Source organism: Monodelphis domestica, chromosome 1 (assembly GCF_027887165.1).
Source record: "Monodelphis domestica isolate mMonDom1 chromosome 1, mMonDom1.pri, whole genome shotgun sequence".
NCBI classification, from domain to species: Eukaryota; Metazoa; Chordata; class Mammalia; order Didelphimorphia; family Didelphidae; genus Monodelphis; species Monodelphis domestica.
Genome location: NC_077227.1, coordinates 43,581,222 through 43,600,761, shown reverse-complemented (window position 1 = coordinate 43,600,761; position 19,540 = coordinate 43,581,222). Strand labels below are relative to the sequence as shown.

Below are 19,540 nucleotides of genomic sequence, written 5' to 3'. Positions count from 1 at the left end.
ACAATCCACATCTAGAGAAAAACTGTGGAAACAGAAATGCATTAGAAAAATATGTGATCAATCACGTAAGGTGATAGGGATATGATAGGGGTTTTGATGGTAAAGGATCACGCTACTGCAGATACAAATAACATGCAAATCAGTTTTGAACAATGATACATTTGTAACCCAGTGGAACTGCTTGTTGGATTCTGGAGGGGGGACCAAACAGGGGTAGATCATGAATCATGTTAGCATGGAAAAAATTTAAAGAAAATAAAATAAAAAGAATTTTTCATTTCCATTTGGTCCAATCTGATTTTCAGTGAAATTTTCCTAGATTAAACATTTGTACTTCTTATGTTAAACTGTTGAGCTTTATTTCCATTTTTCCCTTCTCTCTACTCTTCTTGGGAGCAGATATTAGGGTAGTGGACAGATGACTAGGTCTGAAATTGGGAAGCCTTGATTTCAAATTTCACCACAACTACTAATTCTATTATGTTGGGCAAGTGACTTAAAATTTGTTTGTCTCTGTTTCCTCAACTGCAAAATGTTGACAATCCATCTTTTAGGTTATTGTGAGAAGCAAATGAGATAACATTCAAAAAAAGTGCTTAGCATAATGCGTGGGACATAATAACCCCATATAAATTATAATTCCTTTCCTTCCCATATATTTAGTGTCTTTACATAATTATAAAGAAATTTCATCATTTCTTTGAAGAATTCTAGTTGTTCTTTCGGCCATTTTAAAAAAATTTGAAGTTTTAGTTAGAGGGGTTTTTTTTGCATTATTTTTCTTTCCTGGTTTGGTACTTGATCATTCACTAAAATTTTTTTCTTTCTATTGATTCATTTTTGTGACTGATTCCTCAAAAACTAAGTTTTAAATCTCTTTTACTCTTGAGATAGAATCAAGTTGAAATCCTATTCTGTGTAGTGCTAGTCATTCTTTATACCTTTTTCATTGCCACAATCATCAAAGTCCTTCTCTAGTATAATCATCCTTGATTGAAACCCTTTCCTTTGCTTGAGGAGAAAGAGTAAGGAAAGACCTTTCCTTTACTCTATCTGTAAATCCAGGAAAGTCCTCTTGTGGAATGAGAGACCTAGCTGAGGCCCTTCCTTTCCATTTGAAGTTTTTCAGGGTCACTTTACTTCCATAGGGACTACCAGTAAAAACTCCAATATAGCTAGCAAAATAAGTTGACATCAGAAAAATAAACAACTCTACCATCAAATGAATTATCCCTTAGAATATGACTTAGAAATAAAATTCTATACTCTTTAAGCCATGGATCTGTATTAAATGAAAGTAAAATCATTAAATGTAATATTAATTAAAAAAGAATTGTGGTCACCATCTATACAATTAACTCTCAAGTCAGGAGTCCATTAGTAGCTTTTAACAATTAAGGTTTTTAATAAAAATGGAAATATAGAAGAGGAAAATGTAGGAAAGAGATAGAAAATATCACCTATCTAAAATAATACACTAAATGAATCCAGAACCTTACCCAATATCCTGATTGCAAAGCAGGCACCAGAGCTCCCACTCCAGTCCTTCTTCTGCCACTGGATCAACCTAAAGAGGTCCCTCCCCTCACACACCACACTTTTGACCTCTGTCCACCTCCATCAGGCAAAGTATGCACATAAAATGGGATGCAGGGTAGGACAGATTTAGGGAGTGGTTTCGATCTACACATATCTATAATAGCAGGACATTACTGAAGTTTCTGTTGTAGTCTCACCACACATTCACATTTTCTTGTATTGAAAATCTTCAAGAAAAAACCAGTGTAACAAGAGAATTATGTGGTTCACCTAAGAACAAATCCTGACTTCAGGAGCATTGTCTACCAGGAGAAATGAAGTTTAAGGTTTTCCCAGGCTGTTCTAACTCATGTTGATTTTTTTCTTTTAGATGGCATTTTGAATCCCATGTATTGAGATATATCAGTCTGGCAAATGACCAATTATTTTTTAAAGAATGGACATAATTTATTAAGTGCTATTTTCACATCCTTATTTCTCAGGGAGTAGATCAGAGGATTTACGGCTGGGCTCACTATGGCATAAAACACAGAAGCTATTTTACCTTCTTTCAGAGACTGACTAAAAGCAGGAAGAATGTAGATGTAAATTATAGTGCAATAATACATAGTGACCACAATGAGATGGGAAGAACAAGTGGAAAATGCTTTCTTCTTCCCTTCTGTGGTCTGGATTTTCAGGATGCTGGAAATGATGAAGCCATAGGATATTAGGATGAACAGTAAATTGATAATAGCAAAGAACATATCTGCCACAAATGCCATTATATTATTGATGTAAGTTGGGGAGCAGGAGAGAGGCAATAATGGAGGAATCTCACAAAAGAAATGATCAATTGCATTGGGTCCACAGAAGGACAAGCGTACAGTTACGATAGTTTGGATCATTGAATTGGTCCCACTGAAAGCCCATACTGCAGATGCTAAGAGACAGCAAACTGTCTTGTTCATCATAGTGTTGTAGTGGAGGGGTTGGCAGATGGCTGCATACCGGTCATAGGCCATAGCTGTGAAAAGCAAAAGCTCAGACCCTAAAAACCAAGTTAGGAAATATATTTGGGCTATGCAGCCACCATAGGAAATGGTATTCTCAGTCATTAGGTTCTGTAGCAACTTGGGCACCACAGTGCAAGTGGAGAGAATATCCAACAAGGCTAGATTTATGAGGAAAAAGTACATGGGAGTATGGAGGCCTGGATTTAGACTGATCACAACAATAATGAGTGAGTTACCTGTGAAAGCCACTATGAAAAGTCCCAAGAAAAGGCTGAAGAGAAAGATCTGAAACTGAGGATTTTCAGAGAAACTCTTTAAGATGAACTCAGTCACTGATGTCTGATTATTTGATGCCATGTGAGTAGGTTGTCAGTTTTCCCTTCAGCAGTGTATGCCCACAAAATCCAATCACCAGTAGATTTCTTTGTTCACTAAGAGAAGAAAACAAAGATCTGCTTTAAAGTTAAGAACATTAAAGATACTTCGATATTCCAAAATTAAATTTTGACAATTTCTCCAACTCCATTATACCATAGACCAAAAACAGAGAAACATTATTTGATTGGTGAGGTCTTCCTAGGGCATTCAGTCTCCCACAAGATTTAAATCACACACACACACACACACACACACACACACACACACACACACACACACGCTATCTCCCTTCAGGTAAATCATACTACTTTTCATCTGACATTTTAGAGAACCTTTAATGTCTTTTGTTGAAAGTTAGACCAATCCCTTACCTAGTGATGATGAAACCAAATAAGTTCCATGGTAAAGTTCATTCATCTGAATGTGGGTTGTGTGAGATGATCATGATTTACTTGTACTGTGACAGTCCCAAAATAAAATTGATGTCCAAGACACAGATATTGGAGGTGGATGGCCAAAAAGTGGTGGAAAGTTGTTCAGCATCTGTAATGCAAACTGGCTCAGAACCAGGATCAGAAACAGAATCTAAGAATCATACAAAGACATGAATTACCAGACCTGGAGAAAGTAACACTTGAGTTAAAATCCAGCACCAGACACTGTGGGCAAGTCACTTAACCTCTGACTGCCAGTAATCATTTTCATATAGCCTCCCCCATGAAAAATAAGTTACTTGAAGGCAATGTTTCACAGACTTTAATGTACTCAATGAACACAATTTATCATCATAATTATTCTGTTTTGAGGGCAATGAAAAGGAATTTGGAAGCCTTGCAAATCAGGATGCTAAAAGAAAGAGATGCAAAGAAAAAGAGAAGTAACATTCTGTAAAAAGAGAAGGGGAAAATTTGGATCAGCAGTCTTTGGCCTCAGTTTGTCACTTCTTATATCTCACTGTTCTCCCTTCCTTTGGGACTCCCATTTCTGGATCCACTTCTTACCACTCTCCTCAACAAAGAAGATTCAAAGAATTAACAAAAATTAAGAATTAGAATTATGGAGAGGTGTAGCCCAGGGCCCATTCTATGCTTGTGGCATTTGCTTATTGAATCAAATTCTATCAAGAAAGTATTGGCTAAGGACCTAGAAAGGAAAAGTTTACCAGTTCTCCATATAGTCCATATGACAGAAAGTTCCCAGAACTCCCAGGTTCTCTTTCTTCTAATAAAAGAATTAAGACATTAAAGAAATATATGAATCTTTATCAAGAAGAGTTATATGTTACATTTCTTTTCTTCCTAACATCATCCTGCAAAACCTGGGACAAATTTAATTATGTTCAGACCTCAGATGAAAAACCTGAGACTCACTGAGTTCAAATGTCTTTCCCAAGGCTTTGGACATAATGAGTGATAAAGCAAGCACTACAATTAATATTCTTCTAATTAGGGGGCAGCTGGTTGGCTCAAAGGATTGAGAGTCAGACCTAGAGACAGGAGGTCCTGGGTTCAAATCTGGCCTCAGACACTTCCCAGCTATGTGACCCTGGAGAAGTCATTTGACCCCCATTGCCTAGCCTTTGCCACTCTTCTGCCTTATTGACTATGAGACAGAAGATAAGTGTCTTAATAATAAAAAAAAGATTCTTCTGATCAAAGTTCAATTCTCCTTCTATTATTCCTTGCTGTTTATTACAGAAGAGATCCAAAAGCAGTCATGATTGTATGATCCCAAAAAGGAAAATAGTTTAGCATCAGGCAGTAATCACCATTATCTAACCTAAGTTGGGGAAATTAAAATTATAATTGATCCTAAATATAATATATAAATATATATTTATAATAAATATGATGCAAATATATCAACTTCTCTATTATATTGGTTTTGTGTGCATAAAAAGACTATCAAGTGCCAAAGGAGAATTATAATTCATACCAAAATCACATGAGAAAACCCTTCATCTTTGATGATTTTCAGATGTTAAGAGCTCATGATATATCATTACAAGTGTATATATCATATGATGAGAGAGGCAATGGAGAATAGGAGAGAGAAGGCTGACTGTATTGTCAGAAAGAAGTAATTCAAGTCCTACCTCTGACACACATTTGAATGGAATAGAGACTAATGCTTAACATCCCAGGTAACTAACAAAACAAGGTACAGCAGGTGCCAAGACTGAAACAAATTTCCATAAATGTCCTCCACCCACCCGTGAAACCACTGGTTTAGACAAAAAGCAGAAGATGTAGTAGTAGTAGAAGTAGTAGTATGTATAGTTAGTAATAGTACCAATAGAAATTCTCATTAAAGAAATGCTTGATAATAATTTTTTGACTCAATCAAAAATTTTAAGATGAAATTTTAAAAGGAGAGGCTGAAATAATACATTTCATTCATATTAATAAATATATTGCTTCCTATTTTGTGGAAGAACTCAACTACATCTGTCTCCCTCTTTTGCTCCTTGCTCCCTCTCTATCTCATTTCTCTTTCTATCTGTCTGAACCTTTCTTTGTCTCCCACCTTCCCTTTCTCTCTCTCCATCTCCCATACTTACTTTTGATACCTTGTGAGATATAGAGACCTCTCATGAAAATATAAATATACATTTTTCTTCCCTTCTCTTACGGTCAGGTCTTTAATTTCTTATAACAAAGGAGCTTCTATTTCTCACTTCTTATAAACCTTACCTTTTTGAGGTAGAAGATCATAACTGGAAGATTCCTTTTTCTAAGTGCTCATTACTTTGTGGATTCATTGGTCTATAAGTATGGATGGAAGAAGAAGGAAATCATGCCCAGCCATTTCCCAAAGGTCAACTGTAAAGGGCCCTGTGAAATCCTGTCCTTTAAGCCCTGGAGGAACAATTAAACTATGACTTCTGGGTTAGTGACTTCACTTCAAAATCATATTTGTTAAAATGGAAAGAAACATGTCCCCCCAGCTGTTGTGGAAGACACGGCCATGACTGGTTCTTGAGGTTAGTCATTCCCATCAATTATCAGTATAAGGTTTCCTTATCTTAAAGCAGGTTTAAGGTGTGACCCTTTAGTTCCAGCAAAATAACAATGTGAGTGCCATGTTCTTTGGCTTACATGGCGCTAAACACCCGATGTGATTGATGTTTGTTTTATTTTTCCCTAGAGAACTAACAAATGAGTTAGCTAGATAAATGGAACACATTGTAGCCTTGAATAGATAAACCTCTAAGTGCTTACAGAATTAATACTTTTTATGATTTTTTTACATCTTAGAAAATAAAACAAAAATATGGTGGAAATGTAATGATAACAAGAATAAGTAGAATCTACAAATGAAATAATTTAGAATAAAAAAACTCATGATTAGTAGGTTACAAGAAGCTTGCAAGTGAGCTTTTGTAAACTAAGAGAAACCCCAAGTTACAAATACAAAACTCAAAAATTTTTGAAATTCAAGAAATCTGTGATGAAATAGGGAATCATTAATTACATAAAGAACTGTTGCCTACTTCTGTCTGAGTAGAACTTTATTTGTAAATGCTCAAGAACAAGATTCTGTTTTTTACTGTATGAAAATGGCAAGCTTTATTTTCATCATGTTTAAAATTTTTTAATTCTTTAAGTTTATTTGTAAAATATTTTCCATAATTACATGATTTTTGTTCTCTCCTCCTCTTTCCTCTGCCCTCCTGGAGCTGATAAGCAATTCCACTGGTTTATACATATTTTATAACTCAAAACAGATTTCCATATTATTCACTTTGTAACAGTGTAATCTTTTAAAAAACACAACCTCAAATCATATATGCATATAACCGAGTGAGAAATCATTGCTTTCTTTGGCATTTCTACTCCCATAGTTCTTTCCCTAGATGTGGATAGCACTCTTTTTCATAAGTTCTATGGGATTGTTCTGGATCATTGCATCACTATTAGTAGCAGTCTTTTACATTTGATAATTCTCCAAAGTTGCACTTACTGGGGACAATGTTCTTCTGCTTCTGCTCATTTCCCTCTGCTTCAGTTCATGGAGGGAGGTCTTTTCAGTTCATATAGAAATCAAGTAGTTCATCATTCCTTTTTAGGCTTCTCTTGGGTCTTGTATTTGGACTTCATACTTTACTCTGACTGGGAAAAGAAGCAGTTCAGATGACCTAGGGTATGTTAAGTTGTAAAGATGGGCCAGGCAACCTTCACTCTGAAATAAAAATTGTGTGTATGTCTTTTCTCCTTTAATCAGTTTAGAGGAGAGGGAGGTTAAAGCATCAGCTGTTAATACTTCCCCTCCTTTTTTGAGTACATGAGCAACTGTACACTCTGAATATGTAAGATACTTTTCCCCCTTAACCTTTCTTTTCCTCTACCCATTCTCCCATGTATTCATCTTTCCTTCTCTTTGCCTTCTTCTAAGATCATCAACACATAACAGAATAAGTCTCAGGCTTTTGTTCTATTTAGACTCCCTCTCTGACCACTAATGATGATAAGGTACAGAAGTTATTATCTCCCCATATTTGAAAGTAAGCAGTTTATTTGACCTTTATGATTATTTATTCAGGTTTACCTATTTATGTTTTTTTAAACTCCTGTATTTGAACTTAAAAGATTATTTCCTCTACCTTTCTTCAGGGTAAAGGTCTTCCCTTGAAGTGACATAATGGATAAGGTAAAACTAAGAAGAAACAAAAATATTCAGAGGATTATGAGTTAGTTACTTATTACTGATCTACGTGCAATGATGTGATCCCCTGACTCTATAACTCAATGGAAACATAATGGAATGGTGACTTTGGAATAAGGAAAGATGGGAATCCAGAAGAAGATTCCAGATCTCTCACTGTATTTACCCTTATAGTTGTTGCTGGACAGATTCACAAGGACTGAGGATTGAGTCAATCAACAGAAAGTCTGGACTGTCACCTGTAAACCTTAAAATTTCTCAGACTTATGAATGTTGGAAATGTCCCCATTGGGGAATCTTCTACTTGGAAGAATTCCCTAGCAGATAGTGAGAATTCTACTTGAATGTGAAGGCTCCTTGCCTTGGGAGTATCCCTACTCCACCCTACTTAAGACTGCTTTAGGACAGAGAGCTCCTTGCTGAACAATGAAAGTACTTTAATCCATGCTTATGGAAGGGACAGGAAGTTCTTTGAGTCATGACTGTTTTAGAATTGATACAATGGGATACTAAGTACTGTAATGGGGAAATTTAAGGCTTCTGGGAGAAGGTTATAATATAGTAATGGTTACAAATGTGGCTACAAGATTTATATAATATTAACAATGGCCGCCAAGGAATTTACTTATGAAATTCCTAAAATGAACACTCAAGTCAGAATGAGGTTTATGGAGGTTTAATCACACTGGGAGTAGGGAAAAGGTTAGGGAGAGAAGGAGAGAAGAGAAAAGGGAAAGAGGCTACTCAACCTCTGACCAAGGCAGAGGGAGTTTAGGCCTAAAGGCCCAGGTGGAAAGAACCAGTCCTTAACTCACGTGACCGATCTGAAGGAAAGCTGTCTGCGGGCGTCCTCTCTCTCCAAGCCCCTAACACCAACTCCTCTCTAGCTCTCCCCACAGGAAGTTCCGCGAATCTCAGAGGCTGTTCCCTACCTCACTTCCTGTGTCTCACAAATCCAATGGTTGGCTCTAGCTTGGCTTAGGACAGCCCAGGTGGGCAGTTAGTTATTTCTGATTTGTCATTGACTAGCGCATGCCCGTGTAGTGTGGGTGTGCACAATTTTTGGGTGCTAGACCAAAATGGAGACTTTTAAAATTCACAATCCCCCCTGATGATGATTGGGAGACTAGTCTCCCCAATTGATCACTAAACATAAGCATACTGCACCCCAAAAATTTCTAACTATATGTGTATACATAAATTTTTTACCCACTAAGAGGAAAATTATAATAGTTGTAAATATGGGGAAATAGAGGAGAGAGAAGGACAGCAAACCAATGTTTTGCTGGGCGCATTGACAAAAGCCAATTAGGGGGCAGTCCCCTTTGGCATAAGAGTGTACATTCAAAAATGTTCAATCAACCACACCCCAAGGTTCATTCTGGATCTTCCTGTAGTGAAAAGGTTTAGATATCTTTCTGCAAACAGTTCATTCTCTGGATTCAGTTAGTTAGCAAGCTTCTTCTCTGGAGATTTCTCTCTCGAACAAAATTTAAATCTTGGAATTGATGAAATACAATCCCCCCTGAAGAAAGTGTTGAAAAAACACTGAGTCCAGCTGAGGATTCAAGTTTTAGTTGTGGGGGTGTGTGAGTTAATTCAAAAGAAAAACAAAACAAAATGAAAATAAAATAAAAATTCAAAATCAGAAGAAGAAAAAAAAGGGAAAAAATTAAGGGAAAAAATATAAACCCTTTATATATGCATATCTATATTAAAGAAGAATTCAAAATTAGTATCAAAATTCAAAAAAAATCTATGTATACAAAATTTTAGAAAGCAAGAATAAAAAAAATTTTTTTTTCCCCACAGGCCCCTGTATTAGGGTCCAGTTAAGTAATTTCTAATCCCACAAGTCTGTAGGACAGAATGCAGCATATTTTACTTCCCCATTTGCAGCCAAGGCTACAGGAAGTTGCCATACTATAGGAGAGAAAAAAGAGGACCAGATTTCTTTTTTATATCTAAGGAAGTGTTATTTCCCTCGTCTGATTTTACCTTCGTTCTCAGGAATGGATGGAGCCAGGATGGTAGCCAACCTTAGGTACTTGTCTGTAGGTATTTTCACGAAGAGTGTGGATACAGGGAAGGCCTACATCTTAACATCTGTCAAGTGTCGCAACCCCGAGTCTCACACTAGGTTCAAGTCCTTAGTATTGGCTTAGAAATGCATTAATCCTACCTGGATTGGTCTTTTGATTTTTAGACCTGTGAGCTCTTTTGGCATTATCCAGGTTATATCTGTGCTCCTTGTTTGATCTCATATCTAGAATCAGACACAAACATTAATCATAGTCCCACAACAATTATCAATAAATGGCAGGTTCCCATAGTCTAAAGCTGTTTGGGTGCGTATTAATAATAACAACAAGTATATATATTTAAACTAATATTGTAGAATAAAAATTAATATTGATCATATGTACCTAAAGTACATAGAAATGAGAAAAAGGGAAAAAAATAAAATAATGTAAAAATAATAATAATAATAAAATAAGGAAAAGAGAAAAAAAGGAAAAAAGGAAAAAAATTAAATTTAGGAATTCAATGTGTCAAAAGCAGAATAAAAACAGTTCCACTTGTCAATGTATAGTTATCTCCAATGCATGTATAGGATAGAGTCAATCAGTCTCAACAGAAGATGCTCTCTTTACATGAGAACAGTGAATCCAAGAGTCTCTTTTCTCCAACCTTTATAGATGTTGGAGTAGTTAACAATATTTGGAATGGTCCTTCCCATGAAGGTTCAGTTGCTCCAGTACGCTTGAAATTCTTAATATACACGTTGTCTCCTGGGTTCAGGTCGTGAAGTGAGAAGTCTAGTGGTCCAGCTTGTACTGCAGCTCCGGATTCATGTAGCTCACGCAGTTTGTGCTGTAATTCCTGTATATAGGAAGCAATAGTAATATCTCCCCCTAATAGCGATGTATAAGCCGGGGAGAAAGGCTTAGCCTGTATAGGCGGATGTCCAAAAAGCATCTCAAATGGTGAAATATGTAAGTCTCCTCTAGGCCTGCTTCTAAGATAAAATAGGGCCAAAGGGAGAATTTCAGGCCATTTTAAATGGGTCTCAGTGCATAATTTTCCAATCATAGTTTTAAGTTCTTTGTTCATCCTCTCAACTTGGCCTGAACTCTGGGGATGATATGGAACATGGAATTTGGGAGTTATCCCCAAGCAAGAATATATCTGGTTTAAGACAGAATCGGTAAAATGACTCCCTCTATCGGAGTCAATACGTGCTGGTAGGCCAAAACGAGGAATAATTTCTTTTAAAAGCACCTTAGCAACAAAAGCTGCTGTGGCTCGGGCTGTAGGAAATGCTTCCGGCCATCTGGTCAGTTGGTCTACTATGACCAGACAAAATTTATATTGTCCAGCCTTTGGCATCGTTATGAAATCTATCTGCAGGTGCTCAAAAGGTGTGTAAGCCAGAGGACGTCCACCAAAGGCTTTACCACGAAAGGCATGTTGGTTATATGCCTGGCAGGTAGGGCAGGATGAACACACTTTAGAGGCTATGGTAGTTATACCAGGGGCTATCCATACTCTCTTAACAGAGTCCACGATGCCCTGGGTACCAAAATGACCATTTTTATGAATAGATTGGCAAATTTGGTTATAGAAACTTCTAGGGAGCAGGGGTTTTCCTTCAGATGACACCCATACTCCATTAATTTGTTTTGCTTTAAATTTTTGTTTCCATTTTTCCACTTCCTTTTCATTATAGGAGAGTGATAAATTTAAATTATCAGTGGTTGTTAATGTTAAAATTAATCCAGGTCCTTCTATGGCTGCTAGTTTTGCAGCAGCATCTGCTCGGTCATTTCCTCTAGAGACAGGGTCTGAGCCTCCTGTATGGGCAGAGCAATGAACTACAGCTAGGGCTTTAGGCAGTTTGAGAGCAGAAAGAACTTCATTAATAATTTCTGCATTAGCTATGGATTTTCCAGCTGAGGTTAAAAATCCTCTCTGGAGCCATAGCATCCCGACTGAGTGACAAATGCCAAAAGCATATCTAGAATCCGTATAAATTGTTGCCTTTTTATCCTTGGCAATTATACAGGCATGTTTCAGAGCTATGAGCTCTGCTCCTTGAGCGCTAATGTTAGAAGGTAGTGAAGCTGACCATTCAGTGGCAAATTCTGAGACTACGGCAGCTCCAGTGTAACGTATGCCATCCCTCATAAAAGAGGAACCATCGGTAAATAAAATCAGATCTGCATTGTCTAAGGGAGTGTCCAAGAGATTATCTCGAGGCTTTTCTGCCATGGACACTAATGTTTCACAGTTATGTAGTGGTTCTCCTGAAGTAGGTAAATCTGGAAGCAAGGTGGCAGGGTTAAGAGTTGAACAGCGTTTCAAGGTAATATTTTCACTATTTAATAAGGTTATTTCATACCTTGTAATTCTCTGATCCGAGAATGCCTGTGTTCTATGTTTTACCAATAATGCTTCAATCTCATGTGGGCACATTATTGTTAATGGACATCCCAATACTAAATCAACGGTTTTTGTTACTAGTAAGGCTGTAGCAGCTACTCCTCTAAGGCATGGTGGTGCTCCTGCTGCTACTGGGTCTAGTTGGGCAGAATAATAGGCAATTGGGCGCTGAGAAGATCCCAAAGTCTGAGTTAAAACGCCTGAGGGTACTCCTCTTCGCTCATGTACATATAAAGTAAATGGCTTGTTGTAATTTGGGATGCCTAGAGCAGGGGCAGATAAGATAGCCTTTTTTAGCTCTGATAGAGCTGACAGGTGTTCAGGCTCTAATTTGAGGGGTTCAGGGACTACATCCCTTGTTAGTGCTATAAGAGGTTTAGTAATTTCCCCATAACAAGGAATCCATTGTCTGCAAAACCCTGTTGCTCCCAGAATTGCTCTTAACTGTTTTTTAGTAGTAGGAGCACTCAATTTTTGAATATTCTCAATTCGCTTGGGAGAAATAGAGCGGGCACCAGCTGTCAGAATGAACCCCAAATATTCTACTTTGGGGAGACACCACTGAACTTTGTCCTTTGAGATCTTATGACCTCTTTTGTGCAATTCCAAAAGAAGGTGTTTGCTATCTTCTTGACATGTTTTTGCATCTGTTGAAGCCAAGAGTAGATCATCTACATATTTGATTAATTTGCTATTTTTAAATGTTATATTGTCTGTGTCTTGGCTCAAAATTTGCTCAAATAAGCTCGGACTTTCGACATAACCCTGTGGCAGCCGACACCAGGTATATTGTGAGCCCTTCCAGGTGAAAGCAAAAATATGTCTGGAGTTTTCATGTATTGGTATTGAAAAAAAGGCTGAACACAAGTCTACTACTGTAAAGTATGTAGCTGTGCTAGGAATAGATGAAATAATAGTATGTATGTTAGAAACTACGGAGTGTCTCTTTATAACGTGATTATTTACTGCCCTTAGATCCTGTATAAATCTATAGATGTGCTTGCCATCGGGCCCTTTTTTTGGTTTTTTAATTGGTAGGATGGGCGTGTTGTATTCAGATTTGCAAGGGATTATTATTCCCTGTTCTATTAATGAGTTAATAACTGGTGTAATACCCTCAATTGCCTCCTTTGAGAGGGGATACTGAGGGATAGAAGGAGGTGGGCTAGATTTAGTTTTTATCTGCACAGGAACAGCAGATTTAAGCAAGCCTACATCAGAAGAAGATGTGGCCCAAAGAGACTCAGGTATATCTTTAGGTATTTCAAAAATGGAAGGCTCTTTTGCATCCTGGTTTTCCGAGAGAAGTACAGGGAGTAATTTTAAAGATTCCTCTGGTACTTCTAATGATAATGAGCCATCTGGGGAGCAGGTTATTGTGGCTCTGAGTTTGCATAGAAGGTCCCTCCCCAGCAAATTTAAAGGGGAGTCAGGCATCAAAAGGAAAGAGTGTTGTACCTCTAGGGGTCCTACAGACACCATTCTAGGAGGAAGTCTTTTAACTCTTTGGGTTATTCCTGATACTCCCATTACATTCTCTGAGCCAATAGAATAACATTGTAAATCAGGTTTTCTCTTCAATACAGACCAGGAAGCTCCGGTGTCTAATAGACAATCATAATAGGTGTTACCCACCTTTAAGGTAACATGGGGTTCATTAGTATGGGGAGGGCAGTGGATAGGGACAACGGGTAGTAGGACATCAGGGTCCGGGAAATCAAAGGTTGTATCCTCTGATTCCTGTGCCCCAGCCCCCCTCGGGCACCATCATTGTGTTTGGGATATTCCTTGGGCACCCCCCTGAAGGGCACCTCTCTGAGAGTCATTAGTACCTCGAGTAATTTTTGGACGAGCGCCATTTCTCATATATTGTTGAGTATTATCATTAAAATTTTCTTCAATTTGAGCATTGTCATTAATTTCCCAATTCCTATTTCTATAATTCTGGTTTCTAAAGTTCTTATTTCTATATTCATTATAGTTATTATTTCTAAAACTATTATTAAACTGTGTATTCCTTCCAAACATCTTAAGAAAGGTTCTACATTCCATCATTTTGTGGCCCTTCTTCTCACAGAAGTGGCAAGTAATGGATTGATAATTGGATTTCTGGAGAGGGGCAATTGTCGTTGGTTCATTACCCTGCCCACTTTCTAATTTAGTTATCCTATCTATTAAATATCTCATTTTTTTCTTCATTTCCTCCATGTCATCATCATTTTCTTTCTCCTTTTCTTCGTTTCCCTTTAAAACATATATAGCTGTTTTTCGCAATTCTTCAAGGTCCATATCTGACCATCTTGGGCATTGTGTTTTGAAATAATTTTTAATTGCTTTGCAAGAATTGTTTACAAAGATTCTTCTAGCTTGTCTTATACTACTCTCTTTAGTTAAGTCCCAATCTAAGTATCTGTCCCCAAACTCGATAATTCTGTCCATAAATCTGGAGGGTGTTTCATTTTCCTTTTGCTTAATTTTTTCCAGTTCCATCCACTTATCTGTACTGTCCGCACATTCCTTCATGGACGTGAGGATGGCCTCTCTACAACGGTATAGTTGTAGATAATCCTCAGGATTGTTATAGTCCCATTCGGGATCCTGAGATGGCCAATGTGCTGCATTACGCCCCCTGGTTTTGTTGACATGAGCAATTATTTTATTTTTTTCACGTTCACTTAAAAAAGCCTGGAGTAAGCTCTCAACGTCCTTGTAAGACGGATTATACTGAAAAAATATGTCTCCCATCTTTTTTGTTACTAGAAAAGGATCTTGTTCATATGTGGGAATATTTCGTGTAAATTCATTTATTTCTTGGGGAGTAAACGGTATCCTATGTCTTAAAGTCACCACATCCCCATTTCGTCCTATTTCAGGTACTTCTCTTAGAGGAAACAGGCCTCTAGTTGGATTTTGCACCTGTGGGTCAGTTTGACAAGGACAGGTTTTTCTAGGGGGACAAGATCTCTCTTGCATTGGAATTTGGTTTTCTGTAGGAGAAGGAACATGAGAATCTGGGATTGCCGGGGAAGGGTTTTGGGGATTAAATTCAGACAAGATTTGCACTACACGAGAGAAGCAGTCTGTTAACTTGGCTATAGGAAAGGTATTTTCCATCTCTATTTCAGGGAAGGAAATTTCCTCATTCAAAGGTTCAGAAACAGGTCTATTTCTGGTAGAGTGGTTGTTTGTCAATTGATCCTGTAAGAAACTTTTTAGATCTTCTAATTGGGCTTGCATTTTATCCTCAATTTTTCCTATTTTATCTTCCATATTTCCCATTTTATCCTCAATATTTCCTATTTTATTCTCAATATTTCCTATTTTATCCTCAATTTTTTCTATTTTATTCTCAATATTTCCTATTTTATCCTCAATTTTTTCTATTGTATCCTCAATTTTTTCTATTTTATCCTCAACATTTTCTATTTTATCCTCAATATTTTCTATTTTATCCTCATTTTGCTTTATTTCCTCCTCATTTTGTTTTATTTTCTCCTCATTTTGTTTTATTTTATCCTCAATTTGTTTTATTTTTTCATCTCTAAATATAGTATTGAGGAGTACAAAAATGACAGTACCTATTAATATAAAAATTTGGAGGTATCCTTCATTCCTCAATGCCCCTACTTCTTCAGCTGCCTTATAATTGTCAAAGGATATAGTACTCATTTTTATATGTATATTTTGTAATTTCACAAAGCAAGTGGGGAGCAGGGCAAAGCAGCAAACTTTCCACAGGCTTTTTCTTTTTACAATAGGTGGCTCTGAGTCTACAACCCTATACAGGCTAAGGGCCTATTGTATTGTAAATTCTCCTTCTTTACAAAGTGTATGTGGGTGGGTCCCAGCAATCTTCTTTGGCCCTCAGGCTAAAGCCCCTATGACCATGTGCTATCTTCCTTGAGCAAAGCCCACTTAAATTTTTAAGACTAGAAAGGCCAGGAAACAGAAAAAAAAAATTGGTTTTAAGTTAGCTCCCTAGCTGTATTCAGCTGTTTTTTGCGGGCTAGGAGCTCCTAAGAGCTCCTTCTCCTGAGGTTCCTCCTTGCTTAGTTGATTAGGTAAGCCTGGCCTGCCTCTCTCTACTGAGCCACCTCCTTAAAGTAAAAGGAGACAGAAATGAGAGACAAAGAGGAGAAGGAAAAAAAAATCCTGTTGACCCCAATTTAACTTAAGGGGTAAAGGGAAAAGAGAAAAGGTGTTTTATACTCACCTGTTCTGGCAGCTGTGTCTTTAAGCCAAGGTATTTGGTAACAGGACTGAGGGAGTGAGCAATAAGTGGGTTGAAAAGGCAAGAAAATTCAGGAAATTTATTGAGGTTCTAGAAACCTTCCAAGCACTAAGGCAGGGCCAAGAGCCAGGGGGGGGTAGCCGGGGTGGGATTTCTCCCAGGTGATAGTAAGGAGATCAGAAGACTGATAAGGTTCTTTTTTCCCGTAGTGGTTAGCCAAACTGTAATGGGGAAATTTAAGGCTTCTGGGAGAAGGTTATAATATAGTAATGGTTACAAATGTGGCTACAAGATTTATATAATATTAACAATGGCCGCCAAGGAATTTACTTATGAAATTCCTAAAATGAACACTCAAGTCAGAATGAGGTTTATGGAGGTTTAATCACACTGGGAGTAGGGAAAAGGTTAGGGAGAGAAGGAGAGAAGAGAAAAGGGAAAGAGGCTACTCAACCTCTGACCAAGGCAGAGGGAGTTTAGGCCTAAAGGCCCAGGTGGAAAGAACCAGTCCTTAACTCACGTGACCGATCTGAAGGAAAGCTGTCTGCGGGCGTCCTCTCTCTCCAAGCCCCTAACACCAACTCCTCTCTAGCTCTCCCCACAGGAAGTTCCGCGAATCTCAGAGGCTGTTCCCTACCTCACTTCCTGTGTCTCACAAATCCAATGGTTGGCTCTAGCTTGGCTTAGGACAGCCCAGGTGGGCAGTTAGTTATTTCTGATTTGTCATTGACTAGCGCATGCCCGTGTAGTGTGGGTGTGCACAATTTTTGGGTGCTAGACCAAAATGGAGACTTTTAAAATTCACAGTACCTATAAAGGTGGGGTAACTCATAAACTACTTAAACCTAAAAGGGTGATAACTTATTCAGAGTTTTTTTCTAATGAAATTTGTTGGTACAGCAGCATTTTTTCCTTACTTACTAAAGAGATTAAAACTACTAAGCTGTGAATTCAAAACGGGCAGTCCTTTAGAAACATCTACAGTGATTGGTAGATGTAAGGACTTAGGGGAGATGACAGAGGAGATTTTGCCCTTAAAAATAAGAGCTTGGATCTCATTGAGAGATCTCGATTTCTGACTCTCATTCTGAAGGAGAGCTCCTTGAGGAGCTCCTCTGAGGGGCTCTGTCCCTCTGGGGTAGGAGCTCTGGAGGCTCTTGAGAGAGGCCCTTTGAAACAATCTCTGGCTGGAAGACTCTTTGAGGAAGGACGCTGGCCTGGTGTCACTAGTATCCTTGTTTAGTCAGATCTTGTGGTAAGTGTTAAAAAACTGACTGATTTCTCTTTTAAGACTCAGGTCTAGGCCATGTTGGCTTAAGGCCCTTCATACTTATTCCTTTCTTACTCTCTCTCTCTTTTTCTTTGATTACTCGTTGTATTATTAATTAAAATCTCTATAAAACTCAATTGACTTGGGTATTTGAATAATTGGGAATATTTCCCTGGCGACCACCTTATATTTGATTTTAAACCCAAGACACTGTAGTGAAACATATTTCTGCAGTCAAATTTACTTACCCTCTCTTATATCTACCACAATTTATATCTTCCACTATTCTAATCACTACAGTTCAAGACCTCAACCATTTTAAATCTCACACATCCTACCTTATCAAACACAAGGGCATTATAATACAAAAAGTTTCCTAAACTTGAATATCTGGACTAAATGATGTTTGTTCACCTAATAATTTACTAATCTCATTTTCCTAACTCAAGGTAATCATAAGATAGATGGGAACTTATCACTATATATGTTGATATCCTAGTGGTCAAACATAATCACTTTTTCAGCTGGAGACTAGCAACATAATCTTTACACTCAATAAAGTTGCAATATATATTTTAAAATATCTCAAAAAGAAGGAAGATCAGAGCTAAAAGCAGTAGTCTTTAACCTGGTTAAGAAAATTGTTATATTAAATATATCATATATAATTTTATTAAAAATGATAAATGAACTTGTTACTTTAAATATTCTTATAACTATAGTCAATGTAATTTTTTTCTTCATAATATTAATCATTTTATTTTGTGAACTTTATAAGATTTTTCTGAAAAGAGGTTCATAAATTCTATATTTTAATAAAAGGGGTCCATGACAATAAAAATGTTAAGATCCCTTGGTCTCAAAAAAGACAGATTTAGTTGTTTTGGACAAAATGAACTTGAGAACACTCAAAATCATAGAGCTAAAGCCAGGGATAGAGGTAACCATTGGTTGAATATCTGATTTCAAGAAGAATTTAAGATATTCTACTGTGATAATGAATTCAGTGTTTGATTAAGGAATGTTGGCTTAGAATTTAGTCCCCTTTCAGTTTTATGTTATTGCTTCACCCAGTCATGGCAGTAACCCTTACTTCTCATAGATTGCCTCAACTGAGCACAGACTCTTAAGAGGTCCTATCAATTGAAAAGTTTTAACTGTAGGCTCACTGATGAATCTGTGTATGATATTTAAGGAACAACCCACCTAAATTTGTTAAATTGTACCATAAAGATAGCCAACATATGCTAATGATTTTTAACTGGCAAGGGAATATTATGAAAAAAAATTGAAGAAACTTTGATGAGCAATCCATCTGTGAGAATGGGTAAAGAATTGTAACTATTAAATAAAAGAACTTAGAATTATATTGAAATTGTATAAAGGATTATACATATTCTCAGGAAAAACAAGAAAAGCAAAATAGTCTCTGCTCTTGAAGAAGTAATAATCTAATAGTGAGCCATAGCAAGATGTAAGTACAAAAGGAAAGCTTAGGTAAAGAGGAATGAAAAATCTGAGCAGACTTTAAATGCACACAACATAGAAAGATCCCTCGAGAACTTTCTCCCTTCCTACTACTATTCCTAATATGAAATTGTTTCCATAAAAACTCATGACTTACAGCAAATGTGATCTCCATAAATAGAATGAATACAGAGATAAAATTGTCTTTTGAATGATTAAATAATTTAATTTGTACTTTTAAAAGTTTTACCTTTTATGTAAGATTAATAAAAAATTCCCATATATTTATAAATTTTACATCTCAAATTTTGTGCTAAAATCTGTGTAATTAAAAATTATGAGTTATTTTTAAATTTTTCATATGTGTGTATATATTTAGAAGAGAACTTAGAATTGGACCCATGATTTCATTGGTGTGGGAGTCTTTCAATGAGGACCAAGGAGAGGACCAGCTCTAAGACTTACTCTTAAAGGATTACCTATAGTGCTAAGAGATTAAGGTACTTGCTATGAGCAACAGTCTATATGTTTAAGAGGTGGGAATTAAGTCTA

The 19,540-nt window shown here is 37.0% G+C and overlaps 1 protein-coding gene across 1 annotated transcript; it reads right to left on the bottom strand.

Moving 5' to 3' along the window:
• Positions 1 to 1,950: 1,950 nt before the first annotated feature.
• On the bottom strand, positions 1,951 to 2,962 carry LOC100028511 (olfactory receptor 13A1-like). The gene has a single exon (XM_001378491.5). It carries the CDS (start codon positions 2,889 to 2,891, stop codon positions 1,962 to 1,964), a length of 930 nt encoding a protein of 309 aa, XP_001378528.2. The 5' UTR covers positions 2,892 to 2,962; the 3' UTR covers positions 1,951 to 1,961.
• Between the last annotated feature and the right edge of the window lie 16,578 nt (positions 2,963 to 19,540).